We start from the raw sequence: 19,813 nt of genomic DNA on the forward strand, positions 1-19,813 counted from the left end.
TGGGTACAGGCAGAAGAAGAAAGCAAAAGCAAAAGCCATATATAAAATAGCTGCTGAAGAAGAGTGAAAACAGTTAATGCAGACATCCCACCCAAATTGTTAGGTCATAGCATATCATAAGGCAAAATTAGGTAAAAAGTTAAAGCTAGCTAAAATACTAATGACGGCATGTAGACTATCACTAGTAAGATGACCTACAGTAAAATATCAAATACAGTGTGAAAGAAATACATGTAAAAGCTAAAATTAGATAAAAGGCTAATACTAGCTAAAATATTAATGATAGCATCTAGGCCCACAGAAAAGGAAAAATAATGATAAATGTGAAAGATGTGAGGGAAAGAAAATTTAGAGTATTGATGAATTGTGAAAGGAACCTGAAAGGGAAAGATTGAGGAAAACAGTAAGATGGACAGGACAGGAATGGAATCTTTTTATTGGTAGCCAAAGGAAACATAAAGGATATTTACACATTAAGGAAAGCATTATTTATTTATCTTCATAATACAAACTTAAAAAATAGGATTTAATGGATGTGAGTTAATGTTATCATTGTTGCTACACACGCATATTGCAGTAGGTGGCGGTATGCTCCTTGAAGTTATTTTGCAATCCGCCAAAATAGAAAACGAAGAAGAAGAGGAACGACACAAAACAGAACTGTTGTAAAGCGACTATATTTGATGTTACACACATCTATTTTACCGAGCCAATCAGAAGCGACGATGTCGTTACGTAGTTCCTTACATGTGACTGACTGTCATGGCAGCTCCTACCTGTAAACCGTAACTCCTCCTGGCTTTTTTCAGAATCATCTCTCGCGCTGTGGGTTTCTGTAAATATGAGGTATTTAGTCGGACTCGGACGCTCGTTCGCGCGCCTCCATGTCCGTTCATGTCACCAGAGCATTTATAGCAGGAACTCCAACCCACGGAGAGTGGGAGTAGACCTTGGAGAGAAGTGAGTTGACTTTCACTCTTTCCTTTCTTTCTAAGTAGCTGGGACCGAGCTCAGCATGAGTTCTATTCTCGGTAGATAAACGATAAATGAACTAAAGCTGTTATTTAGAGTCTCTTTATGTGTTTGGTCTTGTAGGAAACTTGAAATCTCTTCAGGGAGTTTGGCCAGATTTGCTGATGGGTCTGCTGTAGTACAGGTAGACAAGAGATGCCACAATTTACTCTATTTTAATTTTAATGTGTACACACACACACACACACACACACACATATATATGTATATATATATATATATATATATATATATATATATATATTTAGTTCCTTGGCTGAAGCGTCCTAGTCCAAGAGTAAGCCAATTTTTACACGATTTCTGCCACATCAAGGGAAGTTTTTTTTTTAGCTCCTGGCAAATATTTTTATTTTATTTACTTAAAATAACTAAATCTGAACTGCAGAAGCATAATTTCCCTCTGGGTTAGTTTTAAATTATTTAATGTATCATTTGATAACTGCTAAAAAGCCAAACAATGTGCCATTATCTATTAGTTTTCCTGCTGGAAACGTTAAGGCAAATCTCCACCTCTTGTGAAGAGGTGCCTTAACGTAGTATTTTTGTGCTTTATTTTACTGTAGTTTGTTATTTAAAAGTTAATCTAAAAAGTTTAGAAACTTTAAAGAAAAAAAATATTTAGACCATTATTGTCTATATTATTTCTGCAGATCATATTTAAACCCATGTGCAGCAGCACTTGTATAACTGGATCATTTTTCAAAGGAGTGTAAAGTATTTCAAAGAAGCCTGTCTAATTTTGAGAAGGGTGACAGTTTTTCATCCTCCCTCTGCAGCTGGGAGACACCTCAGTGATGGTGACCGCCGTCAGCAAAACCAAACCGTCGCTGTCTCAGTTCATGCCACTTGTTGTAAGTTCCCATCCACTGCAAAGAAATTTACAACCCTGTGTTTTTGTTGTTGTTGTTTTTTCAGTGAACGCGTTTAGGTAGTCGTGCTCATTCAGAGGAGCTTTGCACAAGGTGGATTCTATTTTTGGATTTATCTTGGTTAGTGATTGTTATTTCCTTTGACAGGTGGACTACAAGCAGAAAGCAGCTGCTGCGGGTCGAATCCCCACCAACTATCTTAGACGAGAGCTGGGCACTACAGACAATGAAATCCTCACCAGCAGACTCATCGGTGAGCTGGATGTACCCTCCTTTCATCACGTTTAGACACTTGTGTTCTATGCCTGCTATTAACCAACTCCACTTTGTTGCTCAGATCGCTCGATCAGGCCACTTTTCCCTCCTGGGTACTTTTATGACACTCAGGTGACTTCAGTTTGAACTTGTTTTATTAATTATTCATTTAAAGCTTTGGACTGATTTCCTTTAGATCAAAAATGACCATATTCTTTATTGTTTATGTCTCCTAAAGGTTCTTTGTAACCTGCTTGCAGTTGATGGTGTCAATGATCCAGATGTTCTAGCAATTAATGCAGGTAACAAAAAGAAAAAAAAATCCTGGAAACTCATTATTGCAAAACAAACAAACGCCTTTCTAAAACTCTGCTTTGTTTCACTAAAGCTTCGGCTGCTCTGGCTCTGTCGGACATCCCTTGGCACGGACCCATAGGTGACAAACCACACAGCAGTTTCTGTCCCGCTCAAATGTTTTAGATTGACTCCTTTGCCATTTCCGGCCGTTACGTTACAGTCCTGATGAAGGCCTGCTCTGACTGGACCTCATTGTGGGTCTGCAGGTGCTGTGAGAGTTGGCATGGTTGATGGAGAGCTGCTGGTCAACCCCACCAGGGCAGAGATGGCGTCCAGCAGTCTGAACCTTATTGTGGTCGGAGCCCCCAGCAGTCAAGTGGGTGAGTTTAAAAAGCCTATCCTAGCGTTCGACAAGGTAAAATGAATTAGAAACTGGGGGAAAAAAAGAAAAAAAGTCAAACCTCTGGTATATGTAATTGCATCATGAGTTGATCACAGATGTCAGACTGAAAAAAGGAATCAGATTTAATTATTTGAGGATCTTGTTGCTTTTGTAAACCTAAGCTAGATATTTAGCTTCTTTTTAATTATTTGCTGCAGCCTTTGAATTAAAAACTCTTTTAATTTCCTCCAGGTTGAAAGCGAAAATGTTTAAATTGAGAGAGGGAGTAAGACCAGAGCTCATGATGTGCAGCCTGAAAAAAAAAGTATGGAATTTAAATGAATAAGTCTTTACGTCCGGGAATAAGTATAGAAAAAGAATATACAATGTGGCGGGGAAAAAAAAATCTATTTACAGCTTTTTTTCACATTTTCTATTACCAAAATAAAGGATATTTAAAGCAGTATCTGCCATGAATTTATCCTTCATCTCTTCTTGTCCTTTAGTCCATCTGTTGATACATTTATTATTCCTTCCTTTTAGTTCACATTGAAATTTAAAATTTATACAGAAAACAGACAGTAAACAATGTTTGCCTGGAATAGGACAGATAATTTTAGCAAGAGGAATGTGCAGAATCTCTGTTGTGGAATATCGACTATAAAAAATAGTCAACTTCAAGCTCCGTATGCATTTGTCTTTTATCTCAGTAATGTAACTTTTGGCATATTTTGGGAGTGCATCAATTTCAGTTTACTGGCAAATTACCACATTTTAAAAAGCGGAAAATAGGTTTAGTTGGGTTTTGGAAATTACGGCAGAATTTGCCTGAAATTCCCCCAGCTCCTTCTCTTTGCCTTACCAAAACTCGGCTTTTGATCCAGACGTCTGTTTCCGTCAGTGATGATCGAGGCGTCGGCCGAGAACATGCTGCAGCAGGACTTCTGCCACGCAGTGAAGGTGGGAGTCAAACACACTCAGCAGATCATACTGGCCATCCAGCAGCTGGTGCGGGAGCAGAAGATCACCAAGCGAACGCCGGTGAAGATGTTCTCTGTTCCCATGGAGATGGTGGATCACGTGCGGCAGTAAGATCTAAGATCTAAAGTGAAGCAGTCAGTCTGTTTTGGAACAAAATATCTCCATCAGTGTGAATCATGATCTGTTTGTCTTTGTTCTAGTTTATTTGCTGAGAGGATCTATGCTGTTTTTACAGATTATACACATGATAAGGTAGAGCCTGCTATCCCATCCATTTATTATCATCACTGAAATAGCCTGGGCTTCATATGATGATGGCATTATCTTCTCATAAAAAAAAAAACATAATGTATTTCCTCTCATGTCAGATTTCAAGAGACGAAGCGATCAATAAAGTTCGACTAGAAACTGAGGAAAACATAAAAGGTGGCCAATCTTTCATCTTCTTACTAATCTTAATTTCTAAATTCTGACTTTCATCATCTTATGTGGTGATTAATGTTTGCGTTTAGAAAAATTTCCGCAGGCTGAGCCGTTTGAAGTCATCGAATCGTTCAATGCTGTGAGCAAAGAGGTCTTCCGAAATTTAGTGCTTAATGAATACAAGAGGTTGGTGTCACCTGTATTACAGTAATATTATACCTCAATGATGCTTTGGGAGCTTGATTTATAATAAAATCTGCTCTTTATTCATGTCAAAGATGCGATGGGAGGGAACTGACGGCTTTAAGGAAGATTTCCTGCGAAATCGACCTCTTCAAGCCGCTCCATGGCTCCGCTCTGTTTCAGAGAGGACAAACTCAGGTATGTAAAAAAAATATATATACATAAAAAAAGCAAAACGTGTTTTTACTATGAATAAATTCACTTAAATTCAGTGCTGCAATAAATGATACATTTATTTTTAATTTTTTTTTTTTTTTTTTTACCTCTTTGAAAACAAGCATGTCCACATGTCTAAAAAGTTTGGTTCCATTTTGCAGTGCACCTTTTGTTTTAAAATGGCTAAAATGCAACACATCAAATGACAAAGTGTTTTTTGCATGAAAAAGTACAGTTAATATTTTTTAAATAATAATAAAAAAATCTTAATAGACTATTTTTTTGTACTTCCTCCAGGTGCTTTCCAGTGTTACATTTGACTCCCTGGAGTCGAGCGTCAAGACGGATATCATCACTACGGCTCTGAGGTGAGACGTTCACCCGCCTTGTGAGGGTGTCAAGAAAAAGCAAAGTTTGAAATCATGATTTAATTTAGACATAATCAGCATCTATTCAATGTTCAAACTTAGAAATTTCACTGTTAAGGTACTTTAGTGTCTCATTTTGTGAACATTTTCTGCAAAAACACTGGAATTCTCATTAGATTTTACACAACCTCCAAACAGGTTTAAGCCTCTTTTAATGGAGTCAGACTTTTCTGGTTTATGTAAATGCCCTGTTTAGCATTTTTACACTATATTATGTACATATGATGTAAAGTACGGTATGTCTATTCTTGGGGGCAATGCAGTTAAAGTTTATATTCATAAAAAATTGTATAATTTGAATTCAGACAATGAGCAAAGTCCTTTAGACTTCAGTTTGTTTTTGACCTGTCTACAAAGTCAGCTGTAAGAATGATCTCCTGTGTAAATAATCAAGCAGGTTAAAATGAAACTGTAATAAATCTTTCTTTTCTGGCTTTGTTCTGCAGTGGCATCAAAGACAAAAACTTCATGCTTCATTATGAAGTGAGTAAAATACTCATTTATTTGTTCATTGGGAGAAATACGGGAGCTTTTTTTTTTTTCTTTTCTGCTTTAATTTTAAAATCCATTTCGTCTGATTTCAGTTCCCTCCTTATGCAACGAATGAGACCGGAAAGGTGGGAGGACTCAACAGGAGAGAACTCGGACACGGTTCGTGAAAGAAAACAAAAAATGGCAACACGTTGATGTGCATCAGCCACAGACTGCGTCCCAGTACTTTATTGCCATTAAATTTCTCGTTTTGTGTGTTTGCAGGCGCTCTCGCTGAGAAGGCTCTGAGGCCCGTCATTCCTAAAGATTTCCCTTTCACCATCAGGGTCACAGCTGAAGTGCTGGAGTCAAACGGTTAGCGCTATGATGCATTCTGGAAACTGCGATACAGTTTAAAAAAAACAAAACAAACAGTACTAGATTTCCCATGACTCCGATTTTCTGGTTTTAATCTCCTTTCAGGATCGTCTTCGATGGCTTCGGCATGTGGAGGCAGCCTGGCTCTCATGGACTCGGGTACAAGAAGCTCTCAGCTCTGTTTAGTAGTAAATTTCATTTAGAGTTTAATCATAAATATCTTAACAAAAATTCATGCCAATTTTATGCATCACTCAGTTCACAGAGCACTCATCTGAAGTACGATGATGCCTTTTGATAAAACTTCAATTGATAAATATGTCAAAGATTTGCAGGAGTGAGGATAACGATAATTTTCATCCGAATTCATGAAGTCAATGCTAAAACATGGAGAACTAATTGATGGTCTGGTTACTTTTCACTGAGAGATTCTTTATAATTTATGTCCATATTTGTGTCACCAGGTGTTCCCATCTCCTCTGCGGTGGCAGGTGTCGCCATCGGTCTCATCTCCAAGGCGAACCCGGAGAAACCAACCGAGATGGAAGACTACAGATTGCTGACGGATATTCTGGTACAATTTTCTGCTTAATTGAGTTTTGAAAGAAGATCTGCTAATGAAATAATTTCAAAAAATGTTGAATATTTGCCATTTATGCCCTTCTGAACAGGGAATAGAGGACTATCTAGGAGACATGGACTTCAAGCTGGCAGGAACAAACAAAGGCATCACTGCTTTACAGGTGCTGCGTTTTAAGACCTGGCAGCTGGTAGCAATAAACGTCTCCATGGTCCTTTAAGTTCATTTCCTTTCTTTTCCTTCAAGGCTGATGTGAAGATTCCAGGTTTACCTCTAAAGGTGGTCATGGAGGCGATTCAGCAGGCCACAGGTATACAAGTCCCTATAGAAAGTCAAGATTACTTTACTAAAATATAAACGTAACACCGTTTTTGATTGAATGTTCTTCTGTTTCAGTGGCAAAGAGGGAAATATTGGGCATTATGAACAAATGTATAGCAAAACCCAGAGAGAAGAGGAAGGAGAACGGACCTGTTGTCGGTAGGTTAGAAAAATCAGGCGGTTTGGAACCTGTTAAAACAAGTTTGTTGGTGTGTTAGACTTATGTTTCGTTGTTTTGGTTTTTTTTGCCTCAGAAAATGTGCAGGTGCCTGTGTCTAGGAGAGCTCGCTTTGTTGGTCCGGGAGGATATAACCTTCGCAGACTTCAGGCTCAGACAGGTATTATTCTAGTAATGAGGTCGTGTCTAGAAGATGTAGGAATACAGAGCCTCACAAAAGTTTTCTTTCATTTCAGTTTTGTTAGAATAGCAGATTAGAGTGCATTTTAACCGAGTTTCATGCAATAGAGCCGCACGTTGTAGAGCATGATTGAAGTTGAAATAAAATGAAACGTTTTTTTTTTTTTTTTTTTTTTTTTATAATTTGAAAATGTGAATGTGTGACATGCATTTGTATTCATTTACATTGAACATTGATAGAGCTGAATACAGGGTAATATCAGAAGAGCAGCTGAGGCTCATCCTCCACATTTGGATCCAATCCAGATAAAATGCACAGAAGTTTGTGATTGTAATGTGTCCCAATGTGGAGAGGTTCAGGGGGAAATAAACTTTTAAAAAGTATATTGAATCACTACAGACTTTTAGCAGAATATAAATGGCATACATTTTCTTTCCCCTCGCCGACACCCGTCAAGGTGTTACAATAAGCCAGGTGGACGAGGAGACTTTTTCTGTGTTCGCCCCGACACCAGGAGCGATGAACGAAGCCCAAGACTTCATCAAAGAGATCTGCAAAGACGACGTGAGTCCTCGCCTGGTTTCACAACAGATCCTCTGGCTGGATCTGTCACCTTCCTGAACTTAGCCATTCCGACTTGGAACATTTATAGAGTTATGGCTTTCTATTGATTTATGAAGCAAATGTTGGCATTTGTGTCTTTGTTTGGCAGCAAGAACAGCAGCTGGAGTTTGGAGCTATCTACACTGCCACAATCTCAGAAATAAGGTATGGAAACATTGCAGTACAGTTATAATAGACGTTAGCAGCTTTGCTAAGGCAGCACTGGTAGAAATATGTTAAAACTTTTTAATTTCTCAATATAAACTCATTGAAATAGTTGTCAATTACTTTAGTCATCGATTAATCGTTAACTGGATTGTACAGACTCAAAAGGCCATTTGCTGAAAAAACCCCCCAAAAAATAAAACATATTCAGAATATTCAAAATATATATACATTTGCATTTAAATTAAAAACACCATTGTCTGTAAATATGTTTTACCCTAAACTCTTCAAGTGGCACAGTTTTAGCTTCACCTTGTTCAAATTCAATAAAGTAATAAAGGTAATAAAATATTTTTCTTGTTTAAAGAAAGAATTGTTTTTTTGCATCTTTTGATGTATTGCTAATGTTTTATATATAAAAATGGTTGGCCAAATTCATATTAAACTCTGTGTAGTGGGAAATAAGGTGTTAGCGATGTGAGGGGAGACGAGTGAACGCTTTTGGGAATATACAATTCCAGTTGTTTTAAACTTAAATTATTGCCTTGAGTGCAGATGTCGGCAAGTTTACGTGAGTGGCTGTTGCATTGTGTCAATAAAATTCGGCACCGCCATCTTGAAAGTCATGTTCTCTTGTATTTCCCATTTTGTGAGGAACCCTGCTGTTACTAGAGTGGCAGTAACAGCAGGTGCACTTTTACGGTGCACTGCAGCTCCTGAATTATTATATAATGGGTACAATACTAATGGCTTTTCCTTTCTTCTGTAGGGACGTCGGTGTTATGGTGAAACTTTATCCTAACATGACTCCAGTCCTACTGCACAATTCCCAGTTGGACCACAAACGAGTCAGTACATTTGCATCTGTTTAAGTTTAATGAAGGCTTAAGAACAGATTGTAAATTAATTGGTGTTTTTTTCCCCCTTGTTTTAGATTAAACATCCCAGTGCTTTGGGCTTAGAGGTGGGACAGGAGTTACAGGTAGGTGTTCATAAAGCTGGTTGTTTCTTGATTTCATTCTCTTACTCTAATATAATGTTTAATTTGTCGTGATGACAGGTGAAGTACTTTGGTCGCGATCCAACAGACGGAAGAATGAGGCTGTCTCGGAAGGTGCTTCACTCCCCCGCGGCAACCGTTGTCAAGACGCTGAGTGAGAAGCAGAGCATCTCCATGGGCGCCAGCAGCATCCACAGGGACAACAGCGATTCATGACCGGGTGCCACAGCAGGCTTTGTCTGACGAGAAGGGATTCACGCTGCGGCGATGTCTTTAGGGCAAAGACTTAACGGAGAAGGCTGCCAGAGGGAGATGTTTTTGTGAACTGAAAAAGCAGACGGAGCTGCAGGGCGTGAAGATGACAGGGATGTCGTTTGACGAAACAAGCAACCTGGTGGCAGTGTGCACAAAGTGAGAGAGAAAAGTAGCTGTTGTCGTGGTACTGATCTGTTTTTACGTCGTCTCAGTGCATGAAACGACTTTGAGATCTGTTCACATCGCAGATCAACTCTGCTTTTATTACTCACACCTGAGTTACAGTACTGGCTCTTTTTGATTTGGAGCTCCATATTTAATATCTAAATGTGCACCGACAGACTGCCGGGATCAAAATATGGACACAATAATGCGGAAAACATAGACAAGACATTTGTCTTGTGTTATGTTTATAGTTTGTGAGTGATCTGTAAATAAAGGAATGTCGGGTTCTTTTATGGTATATTTGCTGTGGTTTCTTATTTATTTGTATTTTATCGAGTTTAAGAAAATAGTACCTTTCTAGAAAAAAAGGGAGATATATTCAAACACAAATTGTGTTAATGCATAAAATAGTGCTAAGAAATACATTATAATAAAAATGTATTACATTACAAGGAAATAAACTGAAATTAACGTAGAGCACAAAAAGTGAGTGCCAGAGAAAGACGCACAAAAAAACTGAAAGTGTCACTTCTGTTATTCTGCACGTTGAAGGTTACATATTAAATAAGAATCTTATGTAATACAAAATAGCTTAAACCCACTCAGAATAACAAGGAAACATAAAAAAGGCTTCACTTTCAGGTGAAACACTAGTGGTAATTTGCAATACAAAAAAAAATAAAATCCAGAAGTTGTAATGCCAAATCCTTCAATACAAAAATAAGAAACATGAAGGCTCAGGTGCTAACTGAAGAGGTGGAAAAGTATGGAATTTGATTGCAAAAATTTTCCAGATTTGATTAGGGGAGGGAATTAAATTGCATCTATCACTTTGTCATTACTCTGTACATCCATATTACAGTCTTTATGCAGTTTTTTTTATTAATATTATTTGTATCTGGAATATTATTTATTTATTCATTCATTCATTCAAGGAAACTTTAATATTAACATTGTTTTCTGGCACGACTGATAAAGCCACATGCTGAAACGTGATAATTTGTTAATGTCGTTTTTAAAATAAGCCTTTCCACGATCAGGAAAAGTGTGGATTTAGGATATTGAACTTGTTCAGTACCCTAAAATATACAGGTATCCTTTGCAACATGTGTCTTATGGACACAATGTTGAAATTATATGAATATATGAACTTCTCTGGATGGATGTTGCTGCGATTCTTTTCTTTCCCTGCAGGTGGCGAACTCATGCAGCCCTTGTAGGGGAGCAAAGCTCCGCCCATCCGACGGTAGTTTGATTGACATCTACGAAGATCGGATTACAAGATGGCGGTCTGTGGACGTTAGCGAGGAGGCCGTTAGAGTTGTTGTGCTTTCTTTGAATTTTACTGTTTTATTAGTAGGCCTTCTGCTTAAACCCTTTATGTGGTAGACGTAATATGTTTATGAACTAGGCAAAAAAAAAATATAACTTCTGCCGTAAACTTTCATTAGACGTGCATGTTTTATAACATGCAGGTGGGAAAAAAGTTAACAGGTCGAGGAAAACACTAGACAGGGCTAGCTGATAGCCTGTTAGCTCAGACTCGGTTAACCATGTCGGACACTCGGCGGCGGGTGAAAGTGTACACCCTGAACGAAGACCGACAATGGGATGACCGGGGCACCGGACACGTTTCGTCCACATTTGTGGAACGACTGAAGGGAATTTCGTTATTAGTTCGAGCCGAATCTGACGGTGAGTTCCTCGTTAGCATAGCCGCGTTACGTTACCTAGCTTTAGCATGCTATCTACTGCTTGTTCGGACTCGGGGCTTTCAGTTGATGATTACTTGTTTTTATGAGGCTATGTTCTATAAAGCCAACTGTCTTTGGCAATTAAAAGGGTTTATGTTGTTTTAATCTAAAACAGTGTTTAAGGATTATTCGGTTTCCATTATTTATTTGAATAACAGACACCTTTATAGTAACACGGGTAAGGGGGGGGGGCCTCGAAGTCTCGCTTTACACGTACAAAGTTATCGTAATAGGCTAACCACATTTGTTCGAGGAGAGATTATACAAATAAATCTTACTTAATTTTATGACGAGTTTTCTGCGAATGTTGCCTTTTGGATTTTTTTTCTCAAGTCTTATTTAAATGCCCTATTTGCTTAGGGATATAATTTACAATAGAGTTGCCTATCTTACTTTGAACACGTCACCGTCGCTTTAATAAATCACCTTTCTCACTCTTTTAGGTTCATTATTGTTGGAGTCGAAGATAAGTCCGAATACCGCATATCAGAAACAACAGGTAAACATTTTTCAGTGAGCTGACCTCTCTCCTTGAGCTCAAACCAGTTGTGTCTCTTTATCTATTATGAAAGCTACTAATTTATGTGAATCAGATGCGGATCTTTGAGTAAAACTGCGTGTTTCTTTATCTCGCTTCCAGGACACACTGATTGTCTGGTCAGAAGCAGATAATTATGACCTTGCCTTAAGTTTCCAGGAAAAGGCCGGCTGTGATGAGATCTGGGAGAAGATTTGTCAGGTATTATCTAACAAACAGATGTTTTGAGCTCAGGGTCAATTCACAACTTGGCTCATTTACAGTCGATGGTCACATCCCTGTCCATTTTTGTACCTATAAACAAAATATTTTGTACTTACGGTTGCACGCCGATTTATCTCCTTAATTAAACATTTTGAGGTAATTTATTATAAAAAATTGTTACATCTCAAACTGCCGTAAAAGTTGTATAAATGATCTGAACCCCTTTTTCGGTGTTGCTACTGAAATGGCCATAATTACATATGATTATAGATAATTACAAAACGTTGTACTTGCTTACTCATTCATTTAATGATTTGTCAAACATTTGTCGCCCAGGTTCAAGGCAAGGACCCTGCTCTGGACATCACCCAGGACCCCATCGATGAGTCCGAAGAAGACCACTTTGAAGAGATCCCAGAGACGACCCACCTAGTCGAGCTGCCGCCCTGCGAGTTAGCCCGGCTCGAAGAAATCGCCGACCTGGTCACCTCCGTCTTGTCCTCGCCCATCCGGAGGGAGAAACTCGCCCTGGCGCTGATGAGCGAGGGCTACATCAAGAAACTCCTGGGCCTATTCAGAGTGTGCGAGGACCTGGACAACCGGGAAGGCCTGCACCACCTCTACGAGATCGTGCGCGGCGTCTTGTTCCTCAACAAAGCGGCCCTGTTTGAGGTGATGTTCTCGGACGACTGCATCATGGACGTGGTGGGTTGTCTGGAGTACGATCCGGCGCTGGTGCAGCCGAAGCGGCATCGTGAGTTTCTGACCAAGACGGCGAAGTTTAAGGAGGTGATTCCCATCACAGACTCGGAGTTGCGGCAGAAAATCCACCAGACCTACAGAGTTCAGTACATCCAGGACATAATCCTGCCCACGCCGTCAGTGTTTGAAGAGAACTTCCTGTCCACCCTCACCTCCTTCATCTTCTTCAACAAAGTGGAAATTGTCAGTATGTTGCAGGTAAGGACAAAAGCGGGTTTACTTACAGTATGAGGAAAAGTGACAAGTGGATGCCTTTTGAGAAAGTTTACATTATTTGATGGGATTTTCTATTTGTACATTTAATTTTGATGATCCAGTGTAATTTTTAGACTGAATGTTCTTCAGTGTTGTCTCGTTTATGATGCTCTTTCTTCCCTTTTGTCAAATAATTAAAAAAAATGATAGAAGCAAGTTTTATGATGGCATTTAAAAATATTAATGAACATGAAATTATATACCTGTAATAATTATTTATTATTTTGCAAATGAAGTTTTGTATGTCAAAATTTGCTCTGTAGCAAGAAATCAAAGTTAGCGGGGAAGCATACAGAACAAATGGGTTGAGATGCATTTTAACGCTTCCTGGTTCTCAACTAATTTGTACGATTCAACTTTTTTTATTATAATAATTGTGTTTTCTTAAATTTCCTCAAATGTTTGTGTATTCTCTGTTTTTCTGACCTTATCTGTTCAGATTTTCTCTGTTTTGAGAAAATGTTTAAGTTTCTGCCTGTCACGTCGTCTGGCTTAAAATTAAAACATGTTCATCTGAGATTTCTGGTCTTTGTGTTGAAGCAAAATCTCAACGTCTGAGAGACGACCAAGTGTACTCGCCGTGCCAAAGTAATGCGCAGAAGCAAATTAACGTTAAAGGAATATATAAATTTTCTGTTAGTTCTTTCCAACTGTTCTTACACAGGTGAATGGAAACATTTCTAGAGATAACCATCATGGTAAGCGCCAATAAATGTCAGGATTGGGTTCTCTTTTTTCACCATTGCTTGAGTTTATCTCCAAGTCTTCTTACTTTGGTAGGTGTCTTTGTTTCTAACGTACGTCTCACTGTTGTCGCAGGAGGATGAGAAGTTCCTCACTGAGGTCTTTGCACAGCTTACAGATGAAGCCACAGAAGAAAGTAAAAGAAGAGAATTGGTAAGTCGCTTATTAAGACTCAGAAACGGTTTGAAGTAATGTTTAAAAGTCCATTCTGTTTGGAAAATTTTAAATATGTTTGTTTTTTTCCCCCCCTCTTCCACTCTGTAGGTGAACTTTGTCAAGGAATTCTGTGCTTTTTCGCAAACATTGCAGCCACAAAACAGGGATGCCTTCTATAAAACTCTGGCAAATCTAGGGATTTTACCCGCTCTTGAAATAGTCATGGTATGTTGTTGCATTTCTGTGAATGTAATTGAAGTATTTATTTCAGCAAATCTGTACAACAAACAAACACTCTTGATCCATTGCACTGGAACTGATCATATTTTAAGGAACAGTTTTCTATCAACATTTTTTTGTTCAGGCTAAAATCAACAATAACAGAAATAAATGCTTGAGATATTTCAGTTTAGGCTGAATTTATTTTACTTCTTAAATTGAATTATTGATATAAATTAACTTTCAGGTGATGTTCTAATTTAAAGAGAAAAAAAAGCACAAATGTGTGCAAATCTCGCATGTTTGAGTTTACCATGAATTATAATTATGTGCAGCGTATATACTGAACTGTAAAATCTGCAGTTTGTATTTCTTCAAAGAGAAGATAAAATATCTGACACCCAATGGAAAATATTCATCTGAATTGACGTGATTTTGTGCGTTGTCGTCTTGCTCTTATTCTACAATATTGTTTTCCAACATGTTTGCTTTTCTGTAGGGAATGGATGACTTGCAGGTGCGAGCAGCAGCTATTGACATATTCTCGTACCTGGTGGAGTTCAGCCCGTCGATGGTCAGGGAGTTTGTCATGCAGGAACCACAGCAAACCGAAGATGTGAGCAGAAACGTTCTTGTCTCGAAAGTGTAATGTTAAGCGTCGCATATTAGTTTCTGTGATATGTTTATGATATGTGGTGTGTGTGTGTGTGTGTGTGTGTGTGCGTGTCTCAAGGTTGGTTTGTAGCTCTGCGGCGACTAGTGTGGAAGTGTTGTACAGTCCGACAATCTGAGATACAAAGCGTAAATCAACACAAAATAATAATAATTTAAAAAAAAAACCTGAGGGGATGTAATATTCACTCAGCATAGATACAATCAAACTTGCTGAACTTGTTTTAATATATTCCTCTTTTTTAATGAATGCATCTTCTCCATGTCTGTCTGGTTGGTTTTGTGCTTCTATTTTAGGACGTTCTCCTGATTAATGTTGTGATCAAGCAGATGATTTGTGACTCTGATCCAGAGTTGGGAGGGGCCGTCCAGCTTATGGGTCTGCTCAGGACTCTCATTGACCCTGAAAATATGCTGGCTTCCACCAATGTAAGTAAAGCCAGTTCACATATCTGCTGGTTATCAAAAGAAAAATGACGCCCAGACTTCAAAGAGCTGTTTAAGATTGTTCAAAGTTAACCTTGTAAAGAGCCTTGCGAAACTATTCTCAGTGCTTTAACATTTTCACATTTTGTTGCATTACAACCTCAAACGTAAATAGGAGGGCACAGAGTCATTGCATTTTGTGTACCACCTTTAATCCTCAATGGAGGAACTGTTTGTTGTTTAACACCAATTCCACTTTCACCAACTTCTTTCAGAAAACAGAGAAGACGGAATTCCTGAGTTTCTTTTACAAGTACTGCATGCATGTCCTGACTGCTCCTCTTCTGGCCAACACTGCACATGACAAAAACTCAAAAGGTAAACCTGGTCCCTCAGTGCAAAGCATAATCATAATGTTACATTACAGAAGTTTTGTTTTTTTTTTTAAATATTGATTGCCATCGCCTTCCAGATCATCCAGAAGGATCTGCAAAGATTAACCCAGTTTGTCCAGGTGGGTCCAGTTTAATTTAATTGAACAACCATTCAGTTGGGATTCAGTTGAAAATTAATTTGCCCCGCAAAAAAGTATTTTTGTTGCGCGTTTGAAATGTTCTGATTAGAGCCTCTTTTTTTTTTTTTTGCAGACAACTTCCAAACGGCTCAGCTGCTCGCACTGATCCTGGAGCTGCTCACCTTCTGTGTGGAGCATCACACCTATCATATCAAGACCTACATTATGAACAAAGATCTGCTCAGGAGAGTGCTGGTGCTCATGAACTCAAAACACACCTTCCTTGCTCTTTGTAAGTCCAAACCTACAAACCTTTATGTTGCTCTTCCCCCCCCAAAAAATCTTACAGTTCTAGTTATAGGGCTTCACTTGAAACATGATGGTTTTTCTTTGGCGAAGGTGCGCTGCGCTTCATGCGGAGAATCATTGGACTGAAAGACGAGTACTACAATCGCTACATCATCAAAGGGAACCTGTTTGAACCTGTCATCAATGCCCTGCTGGACAACGGCACCCGATACAACCTCCTCAACTCGGCCATCATCGAGCTCTTTGAGTTCATCAAAGTGGTACGTAAACATTAAATTCCTACCCAGATTAAAAATATGTGCCTTGACTTCTCAGAAAGTTTCAATTTTTTTTTCTCCTCTCCACAGGAGGACATCAAATCTCTCATAGCTCACATCGTAGATAATTTCTACAAAGCACTTGAATCCATCGAGTACGTTCAGACTTTCAAGGGCCTGAAAGGCCGATATGAGCAGGAAAAGGACCGGCAGAGTCAGAAACTCAACAGGTCAGTGAAGACTGTAAAATTATTGATGTAGTTGTTTTCTTTAAGGGATGGTTTAGGATTTGTGTGGTGAGTTTCTGATAAAAGGTACAAACAGTAAATGTCTTACCTCCAGTAGATGACTTTTGGTGAAATCCAAAAGCGTTTGTCCAAGAGCAAAAGAGACTTCTGCATTCAGCAACATATCAGTTTATTTAAGCTTACATAAGTGTTTTTGGATGGTCTTGGCAGCTCTTTGACTGGCTTTTGGCCTCAGTTTCTAGGTCACAAATATCTGGACTTTGATCAAATAAAGATGCTAAGACATTTAATTACTGCATGTAAGAAATTTGACTTTCTGAAAGCTGCTTCAGGATATCTGCAGGTTTCAGAAAGTCAAATTTAAGACTTTTTAAGATCTTCTTAATTTCACCCTGAATGAAATTTAAAGCAAAAAAAAAAAACAATATAAGGAATGTTTGGGGGAGCTTGATGCATAACAAATCAAGTGCAGCAAAAACTGTGAACCAGGCTTTGTTATGATGGAAGCAAAAACAGTAGGTTGCTAGCAAGGGTATATTAGCTGCTAGTTACAGGTAGCCGCAAGACTTTGAAAGATTTGTATTTTTTTAAAGGTACCATGTGTATGTGGTTATTTATAGAATCCCAGTTTTAAAAACCCTGTACTATCCCTTCAGGTTGTTGGCAACTATTAGTATTCTCCATTCTCAATCATGACTTTGATTGAGAAAGTTATCAAACTTTATTTGATAAGTTTTGAAATTAAATGTGATCTACAATACCTGTTATCATCAGGTATCGTAGAGACGCGAGGTCTATGGACGAGGACGAAGAGTTGTGGTTCAATGACGATGACGACGACGAAGACGGCGAAGCGGTGGAGAGGAGGATGGATGAGGATTTTTCCGACAGCTACGAAAAGTTCATGGAAGCCAAAAAAGGTAATCTGTTCAGCTGTGAATGTTTGACGCCCCAAAAACTTTTGCGTTGAACTCCTGAATCACGACGTGGTCGCCCTCTGTCGCCGCAGGAGCCGCCAACGGAGCCAATGGTGCCAACAATGGCAAGTCTGCCGCCATCCCACCCGCCTCGCCAGCCGTCACGTCAAGCAACAGCTCGTCTTCGTCTGTCAAAACAGTTGCTCTTCCTGCCACTCCTGTTGTTAAGGTAACCAAACGTCACAAGCGTGTATTACTTTCATAAAAAAAAAAATCTAAATGTCTCTTAATTTATTTCAAGCATGTAGGAACTTTCAGTGTTTTCTCTGTTTTTCTTTTAGACTGCTCTTGTCGGATTGGTGGACTACCCTGACGATGAGGATGAAGAGGAGGAAGATGAGGAGGAGGAGGAGCAGTCTCCGAGAAAGCGACCCCGTCTGAGCTCTTAAGGCTTATAATAGCTCTCTCTGGTTCGGCCATGGCGGAGGACGTGGAATCCCTCCCATTTCCTCTTTCCCCTGGCCGTCTCATTGGTCCTCGGCCTTCTCGCGCCACCCTTTGGTCCCTCAGAGGCGTTGCACCGAGCCAGACGAGCCTCCCGCCTTTCCTCAGTCCTGAACTCTGCTCCTTGTCCCTCTCTGGAAGGAGGTGGAGAGCTTCTCTGGAAAGACAGATTGCAGTCTATTTCCATAGGCTGTCTTTTTCTTTCTTTCTTTCTTTTTTTTTTTTTTTTTTTTTTTACTTCTCCCCCTTCTCCCCACATTTTTTATTAAACATATAACCCTGTTTGGGAAATCCAAATCTCTTCTTCCATTTCTTTTTTACCACGGTTTTTTCCCTTTTCTTCAATCATCTGTCAAAACATGACATGGCAACACCATTTCAGACACAGGTTTTTTTGGGGGGTGGGGTTGTTTGTTTGTTTGTTTTTTTTTTTTGTTCCCTTTGTATTTCTGTTGCTGCAACAGCCAGAAAGCCTCTACATCCATCTCCAAATCGAACCAGTGAGGCAAGAAGAAGCCAAAAACCCGACCAGCCAGCGTACAAACTGTTCAGCCGGCCGCCCAGGCTAGCGGGACTAGCCCTCAGATTTGACTGGCTGGAGCTGATTGTGTGCCACCCGGTCAGATTCAGAGGGATTCAGGCAACGTAGAAACATTAAATGAAGGGGGGGGGGGGGGGTCATTGAAGGCTTAGCTCCAGTAGAGCAGGACTCGAACGTTAAAAAAGCCATGGCATCCGTTTTGGTGGCGAGGCGCACAGAACACAGAACTTTAACACAATATTTTGCGGGATTGTGTTAGCCAGGAGTGTTGCATTTCACGAGTTTGTTAAAGTACTGTACATATGTTTCTTTGCCCTTTCTAAACATTTCACCCCTCTTCCTCGGCGTGGTTTTGAAAGAGGAGGAAGAAGCCCACCTGATTTTTAGTCTTTTTTTTTTCTTTTTTCTTTTTTCCACAGCACAAAAAATGATGGGGATCACTGTTCACCTTTTTTTTCTTTTTTTTTTTTTAGGCGATTTCATTTGATTCAGTGTAAACTCTGGAAAAAGTTCAACATGTCAGTTTTAAGGATTCGACATAACTGTGGCAAAGTCACGTTTGTGGCCAACGTTTTGAGGATGTCTGGAGTTTTTTTTTTTTTTTTTTGTCACTTTTGAGTTCGGCGATCTGCAACCGGATGGATCGGCTCTGGTTTTGGTTTTACCCGAGTCCGACCTTAAACGAGGGCGAGAAATTCGACTTTCAGACAGATCTCAGGTGCAGAGTTGGTTACCAGGTGACTAAAAACAACTTTTCTCTACGTATGTTTTTTTTTTTTTTTTTTTCTTTCCCCCCCTTTCATGCAGTTAAATAAGTTGAAGGAAACGTGCTGCAATGATTTGATGTAAGAACGGGTGAGCCATTTCTTTAGTTCTGATTAAGACCTGATTTGACCCCCTTCACGCCCCTCCTGCGGTTGAGGCAGTGTAGCTTTTTAATGTCGTGTTTTACACGGTCAAAACGCACAACGTCAGATGAAGGGATTCGAAACTGTCGGAGAACGAAAGCGGTGGGGTCAAAGCGAGTGAAACGTCTGGACCTGAACGGGGAACTGGCTTTGCTCCTTTCCGTCGGCGTCACCCAACAAAGACTGATTCTGCTGAGTCAATTTGTACCAAGTGCATTTAGTACCACTATCCATTCTTAACATTTGTATGAATTTATTTGATAAGTTTTGAAATTAAATGTGATCCTGACATTGAATTTGTGATTTATTTATTTATTTTTTCTTTTTTTAATATGGTTTCATTCTTTTCTCTCCAGCCTGGGTTTAGCATCACTCGTTGACAATATGATCAGTGCATCCGGTTGTAAATAGATGCTAATTTGTGATTAACAAGTGACGCCTTTCTACGAGCTTACAACAGCTTAAGAGGCAACGTATGACCGAGCCACCTTTGACCTTTACTGTTATTTCTATAGCCCGGAG

General features: G+C 39.3%; 2 protein-coding genes across 2 annotated transcripts; both read left to right on the forward strand.

Moving 5' to 3' along the window:
• The first annotated feature begins 721 nt into the window (after nucleotides 1–721).
• pnpt1 (polyribonucleotide nucleotidyltransferase 1) lies at nucleotides 722–9,661 on the forward strand. Its single transcript, XM_014970046.2, has 28 exons — nucleotides 722–960; nucleotides 1,096–1,156; nucleotides 1,809–1,883; nucleotides 2,049–2,154; nucleotides 2,239–2,288; nucleotides 2,395–2,458; nucleotides 2,545–2,592; nucleotides 2,720–2,833; nucleotides 3,737–3,923; nucleotides 4,017–4,068; nucleotides 4,185–4,242; nucleotides 4,329–4,425; nucleotides 4,518–4,620; nucleotides 4,936–5,006; nucleotides 5,513–5,549; nucleotides 5,651–5,717; nucleotides 5,823–5,912; nucleotides 6,021–6,074; nucleotides 6,380–6,489; nucleotides 6,587–6,658; nucleotides 6,742–6,805; nucleotides 6,892–6,975; nucleotides 7,071–7,154; nucleotides 7,633–7,739; nucleotides 7,888–7,943; nucleotides 8,713–8,791; nucleotides 8,878–8,925; nucleotides 9,004–9,661. Exons 1-28 carry the CDS (start codon nucleotides 842–844, stop codon nucleotides 9,157–9,159), a joined length of 2,313 nt encoding a protein of 770 aa, XP_014825532.1. The 5' UTR covers nucleotides 722–841; the 3' UTR covers nucleotides 9,160–9,661.
• Nucleotides 9,662–10,598: 937 nt separating this feature from the next.
• Nucleotides 10,599–19,587, forward strand: ppp4r3b (protein phosphatase 4, regulatory subunit 3B). Its single transcript, XM_014970042.2, has 16 exons — nucleotides 10,599–11,058; nucleotides 11,561–11,616; nucleotides 11,758–11,856; nucleotides 12,196–12,819; nucleotides 13,696–13,773; nucleotides 13,885–14,001; nucleotides 14,495–14,611; nucleotides 14,965–15,096; nucleotides 15,369–15,471; nucleotides 15,566–15,607; nucleotides 15,741–15,899; nucleotides 16,007–16,176; nucleotides 16,264–16,403; nucleotides 17,196–17,341; nucleotides 17,431–17,567; nucleotides 17,680–19,587. The coding sequence occupies exons 1-16, from the start codon at nucleotides 10,917–10,919 to the stop codon at nucleotides 17,785–17,787; spliced, it is 2,370 nt and encodes a 789-aa protein (XP_014825528.2). The 5' UTR covers nucleotides 10,599–10,916; the 3' UTR covers nucleotides 17,788–19,587.
• The last annotated feature ends 226 nt before the right edge of the window (nucleotides 19,588–19,813 follow it).

This window comes from Poecilia mexicana, unplaced genomic scaffold (genome assembly GCF_051168715.1).
Source record: "Poecilia mexicana isolate PSO_F unplaced genomic scaffold, ASM5116871v1 scaffold_15, whole genome shotgun sequence".
Taxonomy (NCBI): Eukaryota; Metazoa; Chordata; class Actinopteri; order Cyprinodontiformes; family Poeciliidae; genus Poecilia; species Poecilia mexicana.